This window comes from Sorex fumeus, unplaced genomic scaffold, assembly GCF_029834395.1.
Source record: "Sorex fumeus unplaced genomic scaffold, SorFum_2.1 ptg000054l, whole genome shotgun sequence".
NCBI lineage: Eukaryota > Metazoa > Chordata > Mammalia > Eulipotyphla > Soricidae > Sorex > Sorex fumeus.
The window spans coordinates 1,607,067-1,628,299 of record NW_026606111.1 but is presented as its reverse complement, the minus strand read 5'-3'; the positions used below and the strand labels follow the sequence as shown (position 1 = coordinate 1,628,299).

Genomic DNA, 21,233 nt, shown 5'->3' with positions numbered 1-21,233 from the left:
TCTCACTTCTGAACATGTTTATGAATCATTTCATCATTCATAGTGCATGTTCCCGAGAGCCTTGAATTCAGCCACGTAGGTGGGATTGAAAAGTGTGCAGTCAGAGCTACGAATGGGATTGGCCCCGAGATGCCTTCAGCAGGTGGAGGATGTGGTGGGTCCCTCTGTCCCTGACCTCTCCCCATTTCCCTCATCTCTTCCTCTTCTGGGTATAATTTTAACCTGAGTCTCGCCGATGCCAGATGCCGAACTCACTCGCCTTCAGGAGCTGCGGCGCAAATGTGCAGCTGCTCAGCTGCCTTGTGGTCGGAGGGAACGCCTGGGCCCGGAACAGCTCTGTTTGGGTGTGTTAGAAGGGTGGTAGGTGGGCAGCTATTGGTTGCTCTGAAGGTGGGTGGAACTTGTTTTGATTGAGAGCCTGTTTGCCAGTGCAAATTATAATTCTTGTGATCTTTTCCTGTAGTCTGAGAATGAAGTAGTACATATGTTTTGACATAGCAGAGAAGCACTTGCAGTTCATGGTTACAGCAATAGCACCTTAAAATGCCTTTTTTTAAAAAAAAAAAGAAAGAAAGAAAGAAAATGAAAGGTTGTGTCACATTGTTTGTTGTGTCTTTGACTTTAAAAGGAAACAGTCCTTTCTTTTGAAGATTATATAAACTTTCTTGGTAATTAAAAATGTTTACTGTGACACTAACATTTTGTATTATTAGAAAGTCAGATTTTAGGCCTTTTGTTAGTTAACACATTTTTTTATCAGAAGATCACATGTATTGTGTGCCATGAGTTCTGTGGGAAAGGAGGATGACGATTGAAACTGAAGAATAAAGTCAGGACTGGGCCGGATTTTGTGCTCACTGTTTCTGGGGGGCAAACAACCATCTTTTTTGCTGAGGTGAAGCTCTGCTGAGCTTGTCCTGTTGGTAGTTTGGGGGCTCAGATACACGACCCTCTCCATAGATGACTTAGGAAGCCAGTCATAATAAATAGACTTGGGGCAAGCAAATTCTTACCCAAGTTGATATTAAGTGATGGTTTTCATTTATATGAATTGTGCTTTGTTTCCTTTTTTCCTGATAAAGCCTGGGAAAAAAATTTTTGAAATAACACAAGTTTTGCTTTCATGAAGAAGAACAGAAGCTATAAAAGTATATCCGAGGGGCTCCTGGGATAGGGAAGTTCTCTGGAGCTTCCCATGCAGACAGCAGCTCTTCGGGTAAATTCTTTGTTGTGCAGTCTAAATGTGAGCTATGTGGGTCTCCTATCAGAAGACACCCTGGTTTGGGTGAGCCGTTTCAGACTGATGGAGAACTCTAGCCACTGAGATATTTGCTGAAGTATAATCTGGTTTCTGACATTTCCATTCCGGGACTGTATTTAAGGGGTAGCAAATTCAGTCCCACTTTGAGTGTTGGTTTGCATTCTTATTCTCTCATCATATTTGAACATCGCATTTGGGAGTTTGGGGCAGATAGTAATTTTCCCTCTGTACCATGTAGTACTGTTTCTGGAATTTTTCTTATTTTTCTTTCATAAGTCATTTCTTTTTTTCTGCTTTCTCTTATAAGTCTTCCTCTTCTAGAACAGTCAGACAAGGTAGTACTCTGTGGTTTTCCTTTGAGGGAAACCCAACCACTGGAGCTGCAGGGAGAGTATAGGTTGCCTGGCCTTGCATGCGGCCACCTGGCTTTGCTTCCCGGCATTCCGTATGGTCCTCTGAGCCGTGCCAGGAGTGATCCTGAGTGCAGAGCCCGGAGTCAGCCCTGAGCACCATCAGGTGTGGCCCAGAACAAAACAGAAAACCCATCACTGGAGAATTCTGGACAGATAAGCGGTTATGGAACTGCTTTTCTGTCCTAAGAGCTTTAATTCTTCACATTTTTACACTTAGCAAATTAAGATGAACAGGAAGCTAAATTACGTATCAGGACCAACTCTAGTAAGGCTCCCCCATGTGTCTGGATGGGCTGACCTTTAAAATATGTTTTTGTGGAGTTGTGCATTAACCTATTTAGATAGCGATGACTCAAAGTTGATGTTTTGATCTTTGGGAATATCTGATAAAGAATAAGATTCTGAATCAGACCTTGTAAAGTTATTGGTGCCATCTGTGAGTGTGACCTGCGTTTTTTCTGCAGTTTCATTTGGCTCATATGTTCATGGAGTCGGGAGATGTTGACGCGTATAGATAGCTGGGCTTCTCTTGTTTTTGTTTTGGCACCATACTCTGGTGCATGGGGCCGAGAGGAAGGGCTAGTCTAGCTCAGTGCTCAAGGGATCATCAAGTATTGGGATTGAGCCTGGAGCTCTCGCATAGACAAGCGTGCTCCAGCCCTTTGAGCCAGCTCCCTGGGCCCAGTGTACGTTTCTTTACAAAGTAAAGCTGGGAGCCGGAACCATAGTACAGCAGGCAACATGTTTGCCTTGTCCACGGCCAGCATAGGTTTGATCCTTGGCATCCCACAGAAACAGAAAGCAAAGCTACCCAAAACATTATCCACACAGCGAGGTGTGGCCTCAAAACAAAAAGTAAATGAAACCAGATGAATTCACTTGGAATCATCAGACACGATTTTTGGGGAGTGGGAGGTTTGGGCTACATCAGTGATGTCAGAGATCATTCCTGGAAGTTCCTGGAGTACCGTATGCGGTGCCAAGGATGTAACCTGGGTCAGTTGCATGCAAAGCAGTTGCCTACTGCTATATTGTCTCACTGTCTTATCAAGTGTCTCTGAACTAAACATTTACTTGTGATTGTTGGTTTATTGTCCTCTTTATTGGGCTTTAAGATTTTGAGACAGACTGGAGGGATACTACAGTGGGTAGGTTGTTTTCCTTGTATGTGACCAACCCCAGCACCCCAAATGGATTCTATCCGCATAGCACTTCAAATGGACCTGGGCACTGCTAGGAGTAAGCCCCGACCTCTGCTGGGTGTATCCCAAAAGCAGGGGGAAAAACCTTTGGGACAGAAATTGTGTTTGGTTTTATTTGGGGGTGGTGGGGGTGACTCAGGGACTGTTTGTAGCTCAGTGCAGGGTGGGGGATCATTTTTGATGATACCTAGGATTGAACATAGGCCACCTGCATGCAAAGCATGAGCTCTAGCCTGTTGAGCCAACTTTCTCTCTCTGGCCCTCATGTGTGTTCTTAAAGTATTAAGTGCCAGTTAATATGCCTTGCAAGTAGTATTCCCATAAATATGTTGAGTAATGAATGGCATTTATGGTAATTGAAATTTAGAGCCAGATGGTATGATTCAAATTCTGTAGGTGACGTGGCACAAACTTATGGCACTGCAGAAGTTCCCTCCTCCTCTGAACCTCACTTTTCTTTAGGTCGCAGGGAGATGAAATAGTATTTCTCACACTTGTTATACATATTGAATGAAAACAGTATGAAAGTTCTTGCCACACAGAGTTGCTCAGTGTTATTGCCATGAATTCAAAGGCCAGGTCTCCAGTCTCCTCCAGCTATGGTTGTCTCAGCATCTGGACAAGCGCTGCAACTAAGACAGTGTTAGGAATTATGGTAATTAAATTAATTGCCTATCACTTTACTGCCATTTGCTAAATACCTTTCTTCTGCTCTTTTGGTGTTTTCTTTTCTACACTCCTTGAATTTTGTTTGTTGGAGTGGTGATGGTGGGGCCAGGTATTAAACCCAGGACCTCATATATGCAAGGCTTTACCACTGAGCCTCATTCAGTTGTACCTAGCAGCTACTTCTGGCTCAGTGCTAAGGGGTCACACATGCTTAGTGGACCATTCAGCTCCAGGGATTGAACTTGGGTCTCCCACATGCAAAGTTACCTTTGGGCAATCTCCCTGATCTCTGAATTAATTTTTTGAAGATTTATTTTCATATCACAAAATCTTAGTATATTCAGCATTCAGTTTTCCCCCTTTTTGGGGTGGGGGGGCCGACACTTGCTGGTGCTTAGGGCTGACTCCTGGCTTTGTGCTCATGGATCATTCCTGGCAGAGCTTGGGGAACCATACAAAATGCTGGAGTTGAACCCAGATTGGCTGTGTGCAAAGTAAGCTCCATACTCGCTATACCATCACTTCGGCTCTTATTTTTCCCCCTTTGGACACTTTTTCTAATATAATGTATGGGGGGAGTTTAATCTTCACTTTGCCACCACTTGTCCCCTCCCCCATATCTATACTATGGAGAGGGAGAAGGTATCACATCCTGGCCAGCAATGCTATTTTTATAGCATTTCCCAGCTTCACCAGTGGGAACAGAGATTTTTGAGTTAGATGTACCTCATGGACATGCGTACATGGCCCAGAAACCCTCTTTTCCAGGGCCTGCTCCTTTTCTACCTACCCTTGTAGTCTTGTTTCATTCTGCAGAAAGCTAGCAACATTTTGATCCAGATATTGACTTGCTCTTCAAAAACTGTGACTTTATAAGTTATTTTAACATGGAGGGACTTTGAAATTAAGGTTTGTGATTAGTTTTGTTTTTAATTTGGGGACCACACCCAGCAATGCTTTGTGACTCCTGGTTCAGTGCTCAAGAACCTCCTATTGGTGCCGGGGGGGGGGGGGGGGGACAATACAGGGTGCCAGAAATCAAACCGATGTTGGCCATGTACAAGGCAAGTGCCCTTCCCTTCTTGCTGTACTATGGCTCCAGCCCCCCAAATTTGTGTGTTTTTTGTTTTGTTTCTTTTTTTGTTTTGTTTTGTTTAATTTTTTGTTTGTTTTGTTTTAATTTTTGCCCAGTGATGCTCGGGTCTTACTCCTGGCTCAGCACTCAGAAATTACTCCTGAGTTGCTCAGGGACCATATGGGATGCCAGGAATCAAACGCCCTCCCCACTCCAGCCCAAGTTTGTTTTTTTAAAGTGGTGCTTTCTGACTGTCAGCACTGTGGATTGGTGTTGGTAAAGCAGGGGAGAGGTCCCCAAACTTAAATACCTAGTATCCCCTTTCAGTAAGAAGGAACCACTGGACACCCTGCTGGAAATTTATCTTCTTTAAGGGAACAAACAAAAAGCACAATCAGTTGCATCTGAGGCAGCTAATGTGTGCCCCCCCCCCCACATCAGATGGAGGTATTGCCCACTCTGGGGTCCCTTTTTGCGTGTGTGCAGTTCTCTTTCCTTCTTTGCTAATCTCTGCCCCGGGCAGATCGCGCACACAGAATAAGGGAAGTAGTGGGGAGAGGCCAGATAAGATTTAAGCAGTGGAGAAGGCACTGTCATGCTTTCAAACAGCATCCGTGTGAATTGATGTTTAATTTTGGTACCATTTTTTATTACCAATGTTTAGTACCATATAACCCTGCTTATGTTCCATATTATTGTATCAAGGCCTTGTTTGCTGCATCTTATTGTCAGTCAGAAATGCTTCTTGTTCCTTAGCCAAAAACCTAAATTTTAGGTTTGGATTCCTAATTATATTTAGGGAGATCTGTGGTGTGAAATTCTCTGTAATTAACTCACTGTGATCCCTTGAAAGAGCTGCTTTATCTCCTTGGGCCTGGATTTCTTCTTTCAAACTAGAAGATTGTTCATAAGGAGCCTTCCATTAGGGAACATTTAGGAATAATCTAATTGTACGTTTGGGATGAGTAACCTTTGCATTCATATGAATTTAGAACATTAACTATTTCATTGTTGGCTGATTTTCTGTTTTGAATGAATGCAGAATTTTGTTTGTATTGAGTAGTTAATGCTGACCTGTTTCAGAGTGAATTTCACTTGTAGGACTAGCCTCTAGAGCAGGTAATTAACCTTAGTTTTACAGCAAACTTCTCAGATGCTATATATGGCTAAGATAATTGATCTTTATTTATTTACAATATATTTAGTGAGTGCCAGTAGACTGTGGGACATAGTAGTGACTTTACAGACCTGTTGGGATGGAGTGATGGCACAGCATGTAGTGCACTTGCCTTGCATGTGGCCAACCCAGGTTCCATCCCCCGAGCCTGCCATGTGTGAACCCTGAGCACAGAACAAGAATAAGCCCTGAGTAAAGCTATCTGTGACCCTGAAACAAAAGCAAAGAGAATTTGTTCTTGGGGCTAGAGAGATAGTACACTGGGTGGGGCAACTTGCCTTGAGTGCAGCCAACCCAGATTTGATCCTCAGCACTGCCAGTTGTGGCCCCCAAGAAAACATGTTCTTGCAGGAGAAATCAGAGAAACGGTAGGTGTTCTACTTTTCCATCCTGTCAATTTCATCATTGCTCTTACCCATCACCCTTCTAGAACGTATTAATTCTGATCCATTGCTTTGAGGGGGGGCTAAGGATGAATTTGGAGCTATACACATTGATGCACAGGGAACAGTATGCAGTCGCTGCAGGGAATAAACCAGGGAGGGTTCATTCCCCGCAAGGCAGCACCTTAACCCCTCTGCTCTTAATCCCAGGGTAATCTTAAATTACTCTTTATTTTCATAAAAATTTTTTTGTTTTCTTTGGGTTATTTTTTTGGGGGGTCGCACCTGGCAATGCTTAGGGGTTACTCCTAGCTCTGCACTCAGGAATTACTCCTGGCAGTGCTCAGGGGACCATATGGGATGCTGGGAATCGAACCTGGGTCGGTCGTGTGCAAGGCAAATGCCCTACCCTCTGTGCTATCACTCCAGCCCCTCTCTGGGTTCTTTTGAAGCAAACTAATTAGTAATTTTTAGGGGCCAGAGAGATAGTATAGTGGGTCCTTACTTTGCATGTGGTTGCCCCAGATTCAATCCCTGGCATCCCATATGGTACCCTGAGCACCGTCAGGAGTGATCCCTGAGCACAGAACCAAGGAGTAAAACTCTGAGCACCACCGGGTGTGGCCCAAACTGTAAAAAGTTTTTTACTTTTTAGACTCATTTTTTCAGAAAGTCTTCCAACTCACCACCCCAAAGGAAGAATGAACTCCTTTGAGCTTTGTGATCTGGAGGGCAGGAAAAGAAAGGTTGCAGTGTTCATATGGCATGGACTCCGGAGCTACTGTCTCAGCCCTCTTGGAATAGGCCCCAGGTAGCAGGACTCTGAAGGTTGGGGGCCGGCTGGTCTGGACTAACTCTCCAGGAAAGACCTCTGTACTTCCAGCCCATGCCTTGGGCCTGCTGTCCTTCTCCCTCTTCTCTGTAGACTCAGATCCCTGACTTAGTGCTCCCCAGGATCTTAAGAGACTTCCCGGGACATCTTGAACTTGGTTTCCCCAGCTGGCCTTCTTCTCTTGGAGCCTCCTGTCTGGCTGCCAGCCTCTGCAGAAGCCTCTCCCTTTTTGATATTCAGTTGCAGACTTCCTGCTCCTTTCTGTCCATTCCCTGTTTACTTCTTAGACTAAAAACGTTTCCATGGTAACAGGTTACTTTTCAAAGGGAACATCTTGTCATTTTATTTAATCCACTGGAGCTGTAGAGGACTGAAATATTAAGTTGTAGTTTCCATGGATACTGCTTTGTTACATCAGTTTCTTTTGTATCATTTAATGTACAATGAATTTTCTTCTGTTTTTTTAATATTCAATGAATAAACACAATGGCACCATTATTATTTTAATTTGGTTTGGAGGACTATTATTTCATATTCCAAAGGAAAGATTGGTAGAATAATGAGGATTGGGCCTCAGCTGTTTTGGAAAACATTATTTACGTTAGCAGCACAAAGAAAGTCTTCCTTCAAATCATGACAAGAAGGGTTTTTTTGTTTTGTTTAATATAGAATGATTCACTTCTGTTAGGTATGTCTCTAAGGTGATGACCCCACAGCACTTACTTAGTAATCACAGTGGGGGTTGGGGAAAAGAAATCAGTTATTTGAAGTAATTCCTGGAATCTTCTGACTTACTGTGATATTCTGTCATTTGTTAAGGCTGACTCCAGTTTATGCTAGGAGTGGTATGTTTGTGCATCCTCTCTCATCTCTTTCTTAAACCTACAGTTTTTAATGAAGGACTCAGCTAACCTCTTGACTTTCTGAAAACTTTTATTTTTGCTTTTGCAGGAAATTGCACAATATTCTAAAACACCCCTTCACTTTCCCTGTTTCATCCATCAAGTATGTTGTATTTATTTCTAGTACAACATAACAAAATCTGATCAGCACTAGTACGTTGTGCGTGCCATTTTATCATAAAGGCATCTTTGTGTAATTTCCACCATAATCAAAATCTATCCATTATCTTAGAATTCCCTCCCGGCATAGTTTCTCTTTTTCCCAGCCATTCCTTCCTTCTGATATGCCAATCTGTTCTTCATTTCTTTCCTTTTTTTTTCCCCTTTGGTGGATATTGGCAATGCACAGGGGTTAATCCTGGCTCTGCACCCAGGAATTACTCCTGGCGGTGCTCAAGGGACCATATGGAATGCTGGGAATCGAACCTGGGTTGGCCACATGCAGGGCAAATCCCCTACCCACTATGCTATTGCTCTAGCCCTCTGTTCTCCATTTCATTCATGTCATTTTGTCATTTTGATAATATTAGGCTTCTGATTTTTTTTTTCTTCTAACATAATTTACTTTCTTATTTTGGGTTTGGGGGCCCACACCTGGTGGTCCTCAGGGTTCTGTGCTCAGAGATCACACCCAGGATCCATATGTGGTGCCAGGGATTGAACCTGGGTTGACTGTGTGCAAGGCAATTGCCCTACTTGCTGTACTATCACTCTGACCCGCCACGTTCTTTTTTTTTTTTTTTTTTAAATTGGGCCACACTGGTGGTGGTCAGGGCTGACTCCTGGCTCTGTGCTTGGGGATCAAACCTGTGTTGGCATGCTCAAGGCAAGTTCTTTACCTGCCATCCTATTGATCTGGCCCCAGTAGTGCTTAACTCTTACTGTATTGATGTACAAAGTCCCTCTACCTTCACCACTCCCACGACACTTAGCCACTGTCCTGATCTATTACTTCTATTTTACTTCATCTTAATATGCCACCTCCTCCCCATAAGTAATGTGATTTTCAGATTTTATTTTTGACCCTTCTTTTTTATTTGGATATTCGGCTCTTCTTGCCTTCTCCAGGTCGTCGTTATCACATGGTGTTGCGCTTTGGTTTGTAGCCCACTGGTGAGCACGCACTCACAGTCACAGTGCCAGGGACCAGGTACACAGACAGCACTGGGGGTCGCACTTTCAGCTTCATGCCTGAAGGCCCAGTGCTCTCCCACCAGCTCTCTGTGCCCTAGATCTTCCACGGCATTATTTTGTCTTGCTTTGGTGCCTAAAATGAACATAGAACTGAAGCAGAGATTTTCTCATACATTTGTTTGTAATGAATTGTATAATTTTGGTTCTTTAATTGCTCTTCCATTTGAGAGTTGGTTGGAAGCTCTCACTTTGGGGTGAACTAAACTTGGTGTTGAATTCTGGTTTTTCCTCCTTGTTAACCGTGTGTTGACTTCAGTTTCCTTGTTTGGACAGTATTGATGACTCCTGCAGGCTGGAGCGATAGCACAGTGGTAGGATGTTTGCCTTGCACGCATCCAGCCCGGCCAAGCCAGGTTCGATTCCTCTGCCCCTCTCGGAGAGCCCAGCAAGCTACCCAGAGATTCTCACCCGCACGACAAAGCCTGGCAAGCTCCCCGTGACGTATTCAATATGCCAAACACAGTAACAAGAAGTCTCAAAATGGAGACGTTACTGGGCCCGCTCAAGCAAAAAATCGATGAACAAAGGGAGGACAATGTTTGTTTTGACAGTGTTTTTGATGACTCATACTTCATTTACCTGGTCGTCTTTAAATATTAGATAAGATAATATGTGTAGGGTCTGGAGCAGTAGCAGCGGACAGGGCATTTGCCTTGCATGTGGCCCACCGGGTTCGATTCCCAGCATTCCATGTGTTCCCCTGAGCACTGCCAGGAGTAATGAGTGCATGAGCCAGGAATAACCCCGGAGGTGCCAGAGAGATAGTACCATGGAGATGGTGCTTGCCTTGTACACAGCTGACACTGGTTCAGTTCCCAGTATCCTATATGGTCCCCTGAACCCAGAGGAGTGATCCCTGAGCCCCGGGTATGCACAGTCCCCTGCCTCCCTCCCACCAAAAAAATAAATAAATAAAAGAAGAAGAATAAGAAGAGAAAATAATTATTTAGAAGAATAGAAAATAATTATTCAGAATGATAGCACAGCAGATAGGGTGCTTGCCTTGCATGTGGCTCACCCAGGTTTGATCCCCACCATCCCATACGGTCCTCCAAGCACCACCAGGAGTTATTCCTGAACACAGAGCCAGGAGTAACAAGCGTTGCTGGGTGTGGCCCCCACCCCCCAAATATGTGGAATTTGCTTAACTTGGAATATCTCAATACGTCATATACATACGATCAGTGTATATTCTAGTTGCTTTATTGTTACTACAAATGGGAGTTGTTACTATCTATAAAGTGGAAATACTGCCTATTCAGGATTTCACAGGAATAGTGAAAAAATTTATATCTGCATACAAGGCACTCAGTGAGCAATAAGTAGTATTTAATTTTCTTGTATTTGTCATATGCCTGTCATACAAGAAGAATCTAAAATAGTATAGCTCCAAACCTTAGGCAGGGACAGAGGGGTGCATTATACTGGATTTCCATTTGTGGTTTCTTACTTCACACATAGTATTCTTGACCTCACCTTGCTGGGACTTGAACAGTTTGTTCTGAATTTTCTTTTCTCAAATGATGCCTTCCCCGGCTTTGCTTGGACCTTTTGTGTCATGAAACAAGCATCACTGTACTTCATGCAGAAATCTCTCATATAGTTCTGTTCTTTTAAACAAAAGAGAATGGACCAGAGCCATAGTACAGAGGGGAGGGTGTTTGTTTTGCAGGCTGCAGACCAGGGTTCGATCCACGGCATCACATATGGTCTCCTAAGTATCATCAGGAGTAATTCCTGAGTGCAGAGTCAGGAGTAAGCCCTGAACATAGCTGGGTGAGGCCCCCAAACAAACAAACAAACAAACAAAACAACAAATAGAGTGAGGTTTGAGTTTCCGTGGGTATCATGAATAGTGCTTTCATTTATAGCAAAGCATTAGGTGAGTTAATATGTAGGAATGAGAGTAAGATGTAGCTCTTGTTACTAAATGACAAAACTTAGAGTTTAGGAGCTTTTTGCATTTTATTCTCCAGTATTTCCTGAAGTTCAGAATGTGTTCTTATCAGTACTTCTCAAAGTATGGCTTATCGACTGCACTATTAATTTTTTCTGAATCCATTGACTTTTTGTCTTTGGTCCGGAGAGAGAAGGTTCAAAGGGCAGGGGCCTATTATGTGCATGTAGAGGTCCAGCTTTCACTTGGTATCACATGGCTTCCCAGGAAGGACCTTCTGCCCTTGAACCACAAAATTCAGTTATGTCTTTGCAAATGTGATACTCTGGGTTTGATCCTTGATGCACACATACACATATACAACCTAAGATTTGTCTTACATGTATTAATACGGGTACGCTTATTTATATATATAAGTATTTAGAAATTTTTTAAAGACAACACTTTCTTGGAATAGTAACTTAATTTATTGATGGGGATAGACAAAATATGCTGTTCTTAGGGCTTATTCCTAGCTCATGCTCAGGGATCACTCCTAGTGATTCTGGGGGGACCTTATCCAATACCCCACGTAGAATCAGGGTTAGTTTCATGCAGGGCAAAGCTCCGTACCCGCTGTGCTCTCTCTCCAGCCCAGTGCTCAGTAATTTAAAGGGTGTAAAGAGATTCTCAATTAAAGAGTTTGAGAATTGCTACGTAGAGTAAAAGGAAATGTGTAGTAGTTAATATGAGTATTAGGAGTATTTTTCAAAGCTACTTACAATTAATTTCTGTCAAATTTTACATTTTAGTAGTATGGAAATATTCATGCTACCATGAACGTTTTTCTTTTTGGGGGAGCGGTGACCACACCTGGAAATTCTCAGGGCTTCCTCAAGGCTCTCTTCTCTCAGATCATTCCCGGTGGTCCTCAGGGGCTGACCTTATGGGAATCCAGCCTGGGGAGGTTGTATGCAAGGCATGCGCCCTGCCCCCTATGCGCTCTCCATCCCCAGCATTAAATCACATGCTCAAATGGGCCCTAGCATATCACCCAGTATTGTGCTGATTGACTGCAAAAAGGCAGCTGGGGGTACCGGCCTGGGATTGCAGTAGGGAATAGTACCTAATGTTGAATTTGGTGGTGCCTGAAGAGAAGAGAGTGTGTGCTGTGGATTCCAGATGGTGGAAGCTGCTGGTTTTCACAAAGTCTACTTTCTTGTCATTCTTCTTGTTTGTTTCTGTTTTGGAACCATACTCGCCAGTGCTCAGGGCTAACTCCTGGCACTGCGCTCAGGGATCAGTCCTGACAGTGCTCTGGGGACCATATGGGATACTGGGGATTAAACCCCCATCAGTGTATAATGCAAGGGAACTGTTCTACCTACTGTACTATTTTTCCTGCCCCATAAACATTGAATTTTAAATAAACTTGTTTGGGATCATGCCTAGTAATGCTTAGAAAGGATTAACAGCTCAGTACTCCAAAATAGGGGTTGAACCCAGAACTCCATATAAAACTGAACTCCAGCCCTTTGAACTATCTTTCTGTCCCTTAAATCAACTTTGTACAAGAGTCTTTGTTTTATTTTGTGCCTTTCAACCTAGTACCCTTACCGGTCTCTTCATTAATATAGACATGAGAGAAGCAATTTCCAGTTTTGGCTCTTATGGTACTCCCACTAATACTAATAATATTTAACCTCTAAATTTTATAGAAGTAGATGAAATTTAAACAATCTTATTCATTATGGTATTTAGGTTCTTGTTTTAGTATTATGGTACATTTTTAGTTGATCCAAAAAACCAAGAGGCAATATTTTAGCTAAATATAATACTTGTTAAAACATTAGAAAAGACTGGAAGATAGCTTCATGGCCAGTGTGCCTGCCTTGCAGACATGAGACCACAAATTCAATCCCCAGCGCCACAAGTGATTTCCCAGGGCACGCGACTTAGGTGTGTCTGTATCATCTCTGACAGGTCCCAGCGCCCTGGGAAGACAGACCCCAGTGGGCTCAGGGACACATACCATAGGCACATGTGTATTCGACCGCTGGTCAGTACACCAGCATCAAAAGGGGCAACTGGGTGGTGAAAAATAAAAAATATTAAAAGAAAACCCAAATACACCTTAAAATGGAAAATGAAAGAAAAATAGCCTAAACTGTATATCCGAGAATTGTCAAAAACTTAGCAGTGAAGAAGAAATACTTTCACAGCCAACCGCTTGCCCTCTGTGGTTCATATGTACCGTCTTAACAGAGGTTGGGAACCCTTTTTCTGCCAGTGGCTGAAATATTTCTAACATCACTTGTGGGCCCTAAAATACAAGGGTAGTTGGTGAGTTACCTCCCTGACTGTCCTGTGCTGGGGTAAGACCAAGGCATTTTGCAGCTTTACACGGCATGCAGGTGCACCGCTTTCCTGGAAAATCCTGAAAGCTGAAATATGGGCGTAGGTTACTGTGTTTGAGGTGACCTATTTTGGCTAGACCTACTTAGAGTTAGACTTGGAGAAAATATTCAGAAAATTGAGAGAGCTTCTGACAAGTGGTCTTTAAAAAAAAAAAAGTTTTATTGGATCATCATTACAAACTTGCGTGATTACATTTCAGTCATACAATGCTCAAGCACCCGTCCATCCACCAGTGCACATTTTCCACCACCATTGTTCCCAGCCTGACAAGTGGTCTTGCTCATGGCAAGGGACAGCTTGAAAGGGAAATGGTAACAATGACAATTTGTTTCTCTCCTGATTGAAATAGCTTCCTCAGCCAGAGAGAGAGAACACACTGCGGAAGGTGTTTGCCTTTCACGCAGCTGAACCTGGATCGATCTGTCACCCCTATGCCACATGTGGTTCCCCAGCCCCATCAGGGGTGATCCCTGAACACAGCTGAGTGTGGCCCAAACAGCAAAAGCTAAAATTAAAATGAAGTAGCCACCTTCTGGCTTATTGGTTTTCTCTTCTTCCCTCCTCATTATGACTATAGAACACTATATCTTCCATCTTCCTTATTTCGATATGCTCAACCCCTACTAGAGAAAGGAATGTGACTTGTGCTTCCCTGGACACAAAAGCACTGCCTCATCTTGCTCCCTCCGTTCAGTCTATCCTCACAGCTTTATTCCCATTTAGAAAGTTCTCTGTTTCCTCATTCTTTTGTATTGAAAGTTCTCTGTTTCCTCATTCTTTTGTATTGTTGTTAGAGGTCTCTTCAGGAACTGTCTGCTCTTGAGTCTGCCTTGCTTTGGTCATTCCCCTTAGCATTGTTTTATTCAGGTCCCGGTGCAGGGCTAGAAGCGGGGTGGGCCACTCCATGTGCACCGCCAGCACCTTACTGCTTACAGCCACTGCATGTGATCTATAAACAAATGAAAAAGAAGCAAGAGGATAGACAAAAGGACAAGCACCTCTTCCCTCCTAGACCAGCTGACTCATTCCTTACATCTTTTGAGTCAGATAGCACAGTGGGTAAGGTGCTTTCCTTGCATGTAGCTAACCCAGATTCAGTTACTGGAACCACAAATAGTGCCCCAAATACTGCCAGGAGTGATTTCCTGAACATAGAGCAAGGAGTAAGTCACTGTCACTGTCCTTCTGTTGTTCATTGATTTGCTCGAGCAGGCCCAGTAACATTGTGAGACTTGTTACTGTGTTTGGTATATTGACTACATCATGGGTAGCTTGCCAGGCTTTGCCATGTGGGCGAGATACTCTCGGTATTTTGCCGGGCTCTCCAAGAGGGGCAGGGAAATCGAACCCGGCTCGACCATGTTGGCTGTATGCAAGGCAAATGCCCTACCCACTGTGCTATCGCTCCAGCCTAAGGAGTAAGTCATGAGCACCAAACCAAAAAAGAAGGCTGAACGTAATGCCTCGGATAATTACTGACTTAACTGTTGAGTGGATGAATTTCCCCATATTTATGCTAGGTACCATAACTTATCTCTGTGAATATATAAGTTATCTCTGTATTCGAATAGAGATTGTGGTCGGGCATCTCACTAAAAATGTTTCAAAAAGAGGGATACAGAACTCTGAGAATGTTTGTCTTCGAGGCTCAGTCTAAGAGCTCTTGCCTTGTAGGCCTAGGGCCTTGTGTGCGATCACCCCAGTATCTTCTTCCCCTGTAAGGTTTGATCTTAGTGACAAGGCTAAGTCTGAGATTCTCAGTGGCAGAACTAAAAAGCATGGGAGGACCACAGTCAAATATTTGTCAGCCCTGGTCTTCACAGCAATAACAGAAGGAGACATCCACAGCAATAACAAAGGGAAAAGGAGGAAACCTACACACAAACAACATATGTACATACAACCATAACAGGGAACAAGAGGAGTCATACATGCAACGTATGTATATACATACAGCAGTAACAGAAGGGGGCAGGAGGAAACATAGGAAGAATGTCTCTAGTGAGACATGTCAGGATGATAGCTAAATGCTCAGGTGACAGCAGTGGGCATTTTATTTTTATTTTGACTTCGGTGTTTTTGGCTGCGCCCAGCTGTGCTCAGGAGAGCAGGTGGTTCCAGGCTGCATGCGCCATAGGTGTGTGTTCTCTCTTGAGCCAAACAGTACAGGGAACAAACTGGGGACCACTGGGTAGGTGCTGAGCATGTGCTTCTCCTCGGGAGTGCTGGTTCACATGGAAATACTGTGGAGTGCACCTGTGCAGGTGGGAGAGTGTCAGCACCTCTCTCGATAGATGGAGAAAATCCTGTCCTTCAGGGTTGTGCCTCCTTTATTTGAGGCGAGTCACGTCCTTGGGAATGTGAATGTTGGTACATAGACTGCAGCATCTAACTTTGTCTGTTCTTTTTACCACAGGAGGCTGAACAGTACACAGGGGGAGATTCGTGTTGGTCCTAGCCATCAGGTAAAGCCATTTTCAGTCACATCTTGGATATTTCATTTCTTACTTTTCTGTGATCCCTTTAGCAATTTAGAATTGTTGCTACCACTAGAGGGAATTTTTTTCCTATGATAATTAATAAGCACATGAATTCTGTAAATGCAGTTTTGCCTCAGTTTTGTTCTGGTAGTAAAATGGAATGTAATCCTTATCGCTTATTAATATTTATCATTCTCACTCTCATTAGTTTTGTTTTGTGCATAGAGCCTATCTGAGAGTGCTTCTGGAACTATGCCAGACCAGGGACCTAATCCAGGACTCATACGTGCAGACCACATGCTCCAGTCCTCTGGGCCCTACATACTTTGTATTTAACTTAGTTTCCCCGTTTTTCTGTTTTATCGTTTGGGTGGTGATACTTTGACTCTTCTTAACTTAGCACTCACAGAACCATGTGGTGCCAGGGATGGGAATTAGGCCTCCTGATGCCAAGCATTCCCACCAGTCCCTCTGGCCTTCCCCAGGGCCCTGTTAAAAAACAAAACCCCTTCCCTTACAGGGCCAGAGATAGATAGCACAGTAGGTAGAGTACTTGCCGTGCATGTAGCCAACCCAGGTTTGATCTCTAGCACCCAATTTGGTCCCCTGAGTCCACTAAGGAGTGATCCCTGAGCACAGAGCCAGGAGTAAGCCCTGAGAACTGTCAGATATAACCCCCAAACCAGAAATAATAAAATAAGCACCTTCCCTATAAAGGAGCCATGATGGTTAAGACACTTGTAAGTCCTAAGCCTTTGCTCTAAGACACACACACACACACACACACACACACACACACACTCTCTCTCTCTCTCTCTCTCTCTCTCTCTCTCTCTCTCTCGTTTTTTTTCTTAAACCTCTTCTTCTTCTTCTTCTTCTTCTTCCTTTTTTTTTTTTTTTTTTTGGCTTTTTGTGTACACCCAGTGATGTTCAGGGGTTACTTCTGGCTCTCCACTCAGGAATTTCTCCTGGCAGTGCTTAGGAGACCATATGGATGCCAGGGATCGGATGGAGTATAGCAGGTAGGATGTGCAAAGTCAGCACCCTACCTGCTATACTGCCTCTCTAGCCCAATTCAGTAGTTAAATTTCAACTAAGACATTCAACATTTTAAAAATCTCTCTTCCTTTGTTTTGGGGCTATATCCAGTAGTTCTCAGGCTGCTGCACACACTCAGGAATCACTTCTGATGGTGATGGGAAGACCATATGAGGTGCCAGGCACTAAACCTGGGTTCAGGGACTGCTCGTGGTACTGTCTCTCCAGCCCCTGTTTAGTACCTCTTGATTACATATTCTTCTCTCAACTGTCTCAACACAAAAGTTTCTTTTTTTTTTTCTTTTTGAGTCACACCCAGTGATGCTCAAGAGTTACTCCTGGCTCTGTACTCAGGAATTATCCCTGGTGATGCATGCTCGGGGACCATATGAGATGCTAGGAATCGAACCTGGGTCGGCCACATGCAAGGAAAACACCCTACCTGCTGTGCTATCGCTCCAGCCCCTTGACACTAAAGTTTTTTAACCAGGTTTTCCTGTTTTCTTATACCCTTTTTTTTTTTTTTTTTTTGCTTTTTGGGTCACATCCGGCAATGCACAGGAGTTACTCCTGGCTTTGCACTCAGGGATTACTCCTGGCAGTGCTCTTGGGACCATAGGGGATGCTGAGACTCAAACCCGGGTTGGCCACATGCAAGGTGCCCCTATCCGCTGTACTATTGCTCCAGCCCCATGTTTTCTCATATCTTGACAGCTTAACCACTAGAGGTTTTTTCCCCCCCACACACAAAATATTTTTAATATTTTCACAATATAACAGAAAAGGTGATTCTTAAGTAAGAAATAATAATTCTTAGGTGCAAATTTACTTGGATTTTGTATGCTTTTATTTCAAATTCATTATATCAGATTTAAAATGCATTCTATATATCTTATTTCCTCCCCCCCACCATTTTTGTATAGCACCAAATTTGACAAGACTTTTAAAAAAATTTTGTCACATTTTTACGTTCTTAATATTTAATTTTATTTGAGAGGCAGATGCGTATGGTAGTGCTCAGGACTGCTCCCGTCTCTGCTTGAGGCCTGGCGGTTCTCAGGGCTGTGCCATGCTGCTGACCAAACCCTGTCCTACGGCTTGCAGAGCAACAGTTTCTTAACCTTCTGAACACTTTCACTCCATGAATATCATCTCATGAAAAGTAGGGGAAGAACAGAATCTAACCCTCTTATTTGTGGTCACATTTGTTCTCCCTTATAACATGTCTCACCATTTTTTTTTTGGAATCAATCATAAATACATTTTTTTTAGGTATTTCAAAGAACTTTTTCAAAAGAACATAATCACAGCATATCCCATAAAATAAAAAAGTAGTCAAGTAGTCATTTCTTAATATTCAAGTGTCTGCTCAATGCAGATCTCCCTACATTTTGGTCTCCCTGTTTTTAACTTTTATTACAGTCCAGATTGCAATCTGAATACTAACCATTTATTGTAATGATGATGTTTCAAGTCTCTTTTAATTCACATACTTATCTTTTTCCTTCTCTCTTTCACCGTATATGTTAAAGAAATTGACTGCTATGTTCTAATGGGCATTCCTTGAAGGCCAGAGACAGTATGTTAAAATATATTGGGGCCAGAGCAACATCAGATAGGGCTCTTGTTTTGTATTTGATCAACCTGGGTCCAGTTCATGGCACCCCATAGAGTCCTCTGTGCCAGAAATGACCCCTGAGCACAGAACCAGCAGTAAGTCCTAAGCACCACCAGATGTGACACAAAAACAAAACAAATCAAAAAAAGGTATTTTTTTTTTTACAGGAGTAGGCAGGAAGCTGGGACAGTGGTGAAGGGAAGTTGACACTGGTGATTGGCCTGATGCTGAAACATCATATGCCTAAAACTCAATTATGAATGACTTTGTAAGTCAGTCTCTTAATTAAAAAAAATTTTTTTAATGTACTATTTGAGAGCCAGAGAGATAGTACAGTCAGTAGGGTGCTCGCCTTGTACGTGGCCAACTGAGGTGCCAATTCTGGCATCCCCATATGGTCCCCCAAGCACTGCTAGAAGTAATTCCTGAGCACAGAGCCAGAAGTAAGCCTTGACTACTGCCAGATGTGGCCCCCAAATAAACACACTCAAAACAACAAAAAATGTACCATTCGATCAGATTGAACTGATTTCAGATTATCACTTAAAAATTGTTCATAAAGTTTTGGCACTGGAGTGATAGTACAGTGGGTAGGGTATTTGCCTTGCACACAACCAACCCGGGTTTGATTCCAGCATCCCATATGGTCCCCCGAGCACCACCAGGAGTAATTCCTGAGTGCAGAGCCAGGAGTAACCCCTGTGTATCCCCGATGTGACCCAAAAAGCAAAAAAAGAAAATTGTTTATAAAGTTTTTAAATAGTCAAGCAGTTTTTCCCTTATTCAGTTTATCTGTTTTAACATTTTACTAGATATCTTCATGTATAATAGAATTTTGGAAATAACTACTTGTTCTAGGTATTAGGTAACCTATAAAAACCTCACTTTATTGTAATTTTATTGGGGGGGGCTTGTTTTGGGCAGCACCCAGCTGTGCTCAGGGCTTACTCCTGGCTTTGTGCTTCAGAGACCATATGGGGTGCTGGGGGTCAAACCTGAGTTGGCTATGTGCCCTGCCCACTATATTATCTATCTGACCCCCTGTAGTCTAACACTTCTGAAAGCAGGCTGAGCTGGATTGAATCATTTTGAACCTTCCCAAGTGAATTAGTAATTGAATGATTGAAAGCATAAAATGAATTAGTTAATATTTAACACTCGCATTCATTGTACACCCTTTCCCCCACACCTTCACAATACTGTTCTATGGCCAAAGTGGAGTCTAGCATTTGCATTATTATTAAAATGTTTTCTTCAGTTTTAAGGTAATTGACGTTTTGTTATAGTTAATACATAGCCTGAACTAACTTGGACAGTTTGGATTTAAAATAATTTGGGAGCTGGAAAGATAGTGTAGTGGGTAGGGCACTTTCCTTGCATGCCACCGATCCCAATTCTGTCCTTGGCACCATGTGTGATTCCCTGAGCCACCACCAGGAGTAATCCTGAGCCAGGAGTAATCCTAGAGTACCACCAGGTATGACCCCAAAGCATGCATTCATATAGTCAACAGTCTCCCACAATATGGATTTTGCTGATGGTGTCTTTGAGTATTTTCTTGTCCTTGGCATCTCTTAAAAAAATCAAGTTTAACCTAGAGATTTTAATATGTTCCGATTTGATACTTTTGCTAGCTTCATTCTTCCCGGGTAGGTGTGTGTACTTTTGCCAAGAGTCAGACATGTGGCTCTTTTAATGAGGATAGACGGCCGCTGGTTGTTACTTAGAGTTTTTAGAGATTTCAAAACAGTGGTATTCTATTCCTGTCATTTTTTTTTCATTAGCAGGATATATGAAACTTCCCTCTTACTTGATGTCTTCTGCTCTGTTACCTAGTTTTCAAAATATTGAATTGCTTCCTAGCAGCTTCTAGTGGGTACCAGTAGGTTTAAAGTTAATTACAGGCAGGAAGAGTACAACAGGTGGAGTGCCATGCATACAACTGACCTAGGTCTATCTCTCGGGCCCCATATGGTCCTCCCAGCTCACCAGGGGAGACCCCTGAGTACAGAGTCAGGATTAAACTCTAAGAACCACCCGGTGTGACCCAGAAACCAAAAAAATAAATAAAGGGTTGTTAATTAATTGAAAGTTCACTGGTGATTAGTTCAAGGTCCAGTTAGGAATATCTTCATGTTGTCTTGTTTTTTTTTTTTTTTTTGCCCTAGTTTCCACAGCCTTGGATATTGTCATAATTTGGAATAATATGTTTCAGTCTCATAGCATTAATCAGTGTTTCTCTTGTCAGCAATATTGATAATCTTATGATTAAGAACTTTTTCATTTCCTTTTCTCCATAAACTGTAATTATGTTCCTAGCTCATTTTTCCTTAGGGGTTTGAGCTGCTTTTCCCTAACAAAGATACTTTTTTTTTTTAAGTTATTAGCATTTGTAGGCATTGGAGGGACTGGAGAGAGAGTACAGTGGGTAGGGCACTTGTCTTAAACGTGACTGACCTGGGTTCAATCCCTCGCACCCCATAGGATCCTCCCAGCCCAGCCAGGAGTGACCCCTGAGCACAGAAAAGCTCTGAGCATCATCAGGTGTAGCCCCCAAAAGCAAAAAATGAACAAACAGCCATTGGATAACTGTGCCAGTTCTTATCAGGGTGACATTTCTGCCATCTCAAAAAGTCACCTCTTTCACAAGCAGCCCCTGTCCCAGAAACTGCTCAGCTAATTCTGCCTCCATCCT

The 21,233-nt window shown here is 42.9% G+C and overlaps 1 protein-coding gene across 2 annotated transcripts in view; it reads left to right on the top strand.

Annotated features, from left to right (window-relative positions):
• RERE (arginine-glutamic acid dipeptide repeats) overlaps positions 1 to 21,233 on the top strand; it is a 246,800-nt gene that overhangs the window by 120,618 nt on the left and 104,949 nt on the right. For both annotated transcript variants that reach the window (XM_056125470.1, XM_056125469.1), the window contains one exon: positions 15,819 to 15,867. In XM_056125470.1, coding sequence (XP_055981445.1) covers positions 15,819 to 15,867 — 49 coding nt within the window. The remainder of the gene's footprint in view (positions 1 to 15,818; positions 15,868 to 21,233) is intronic.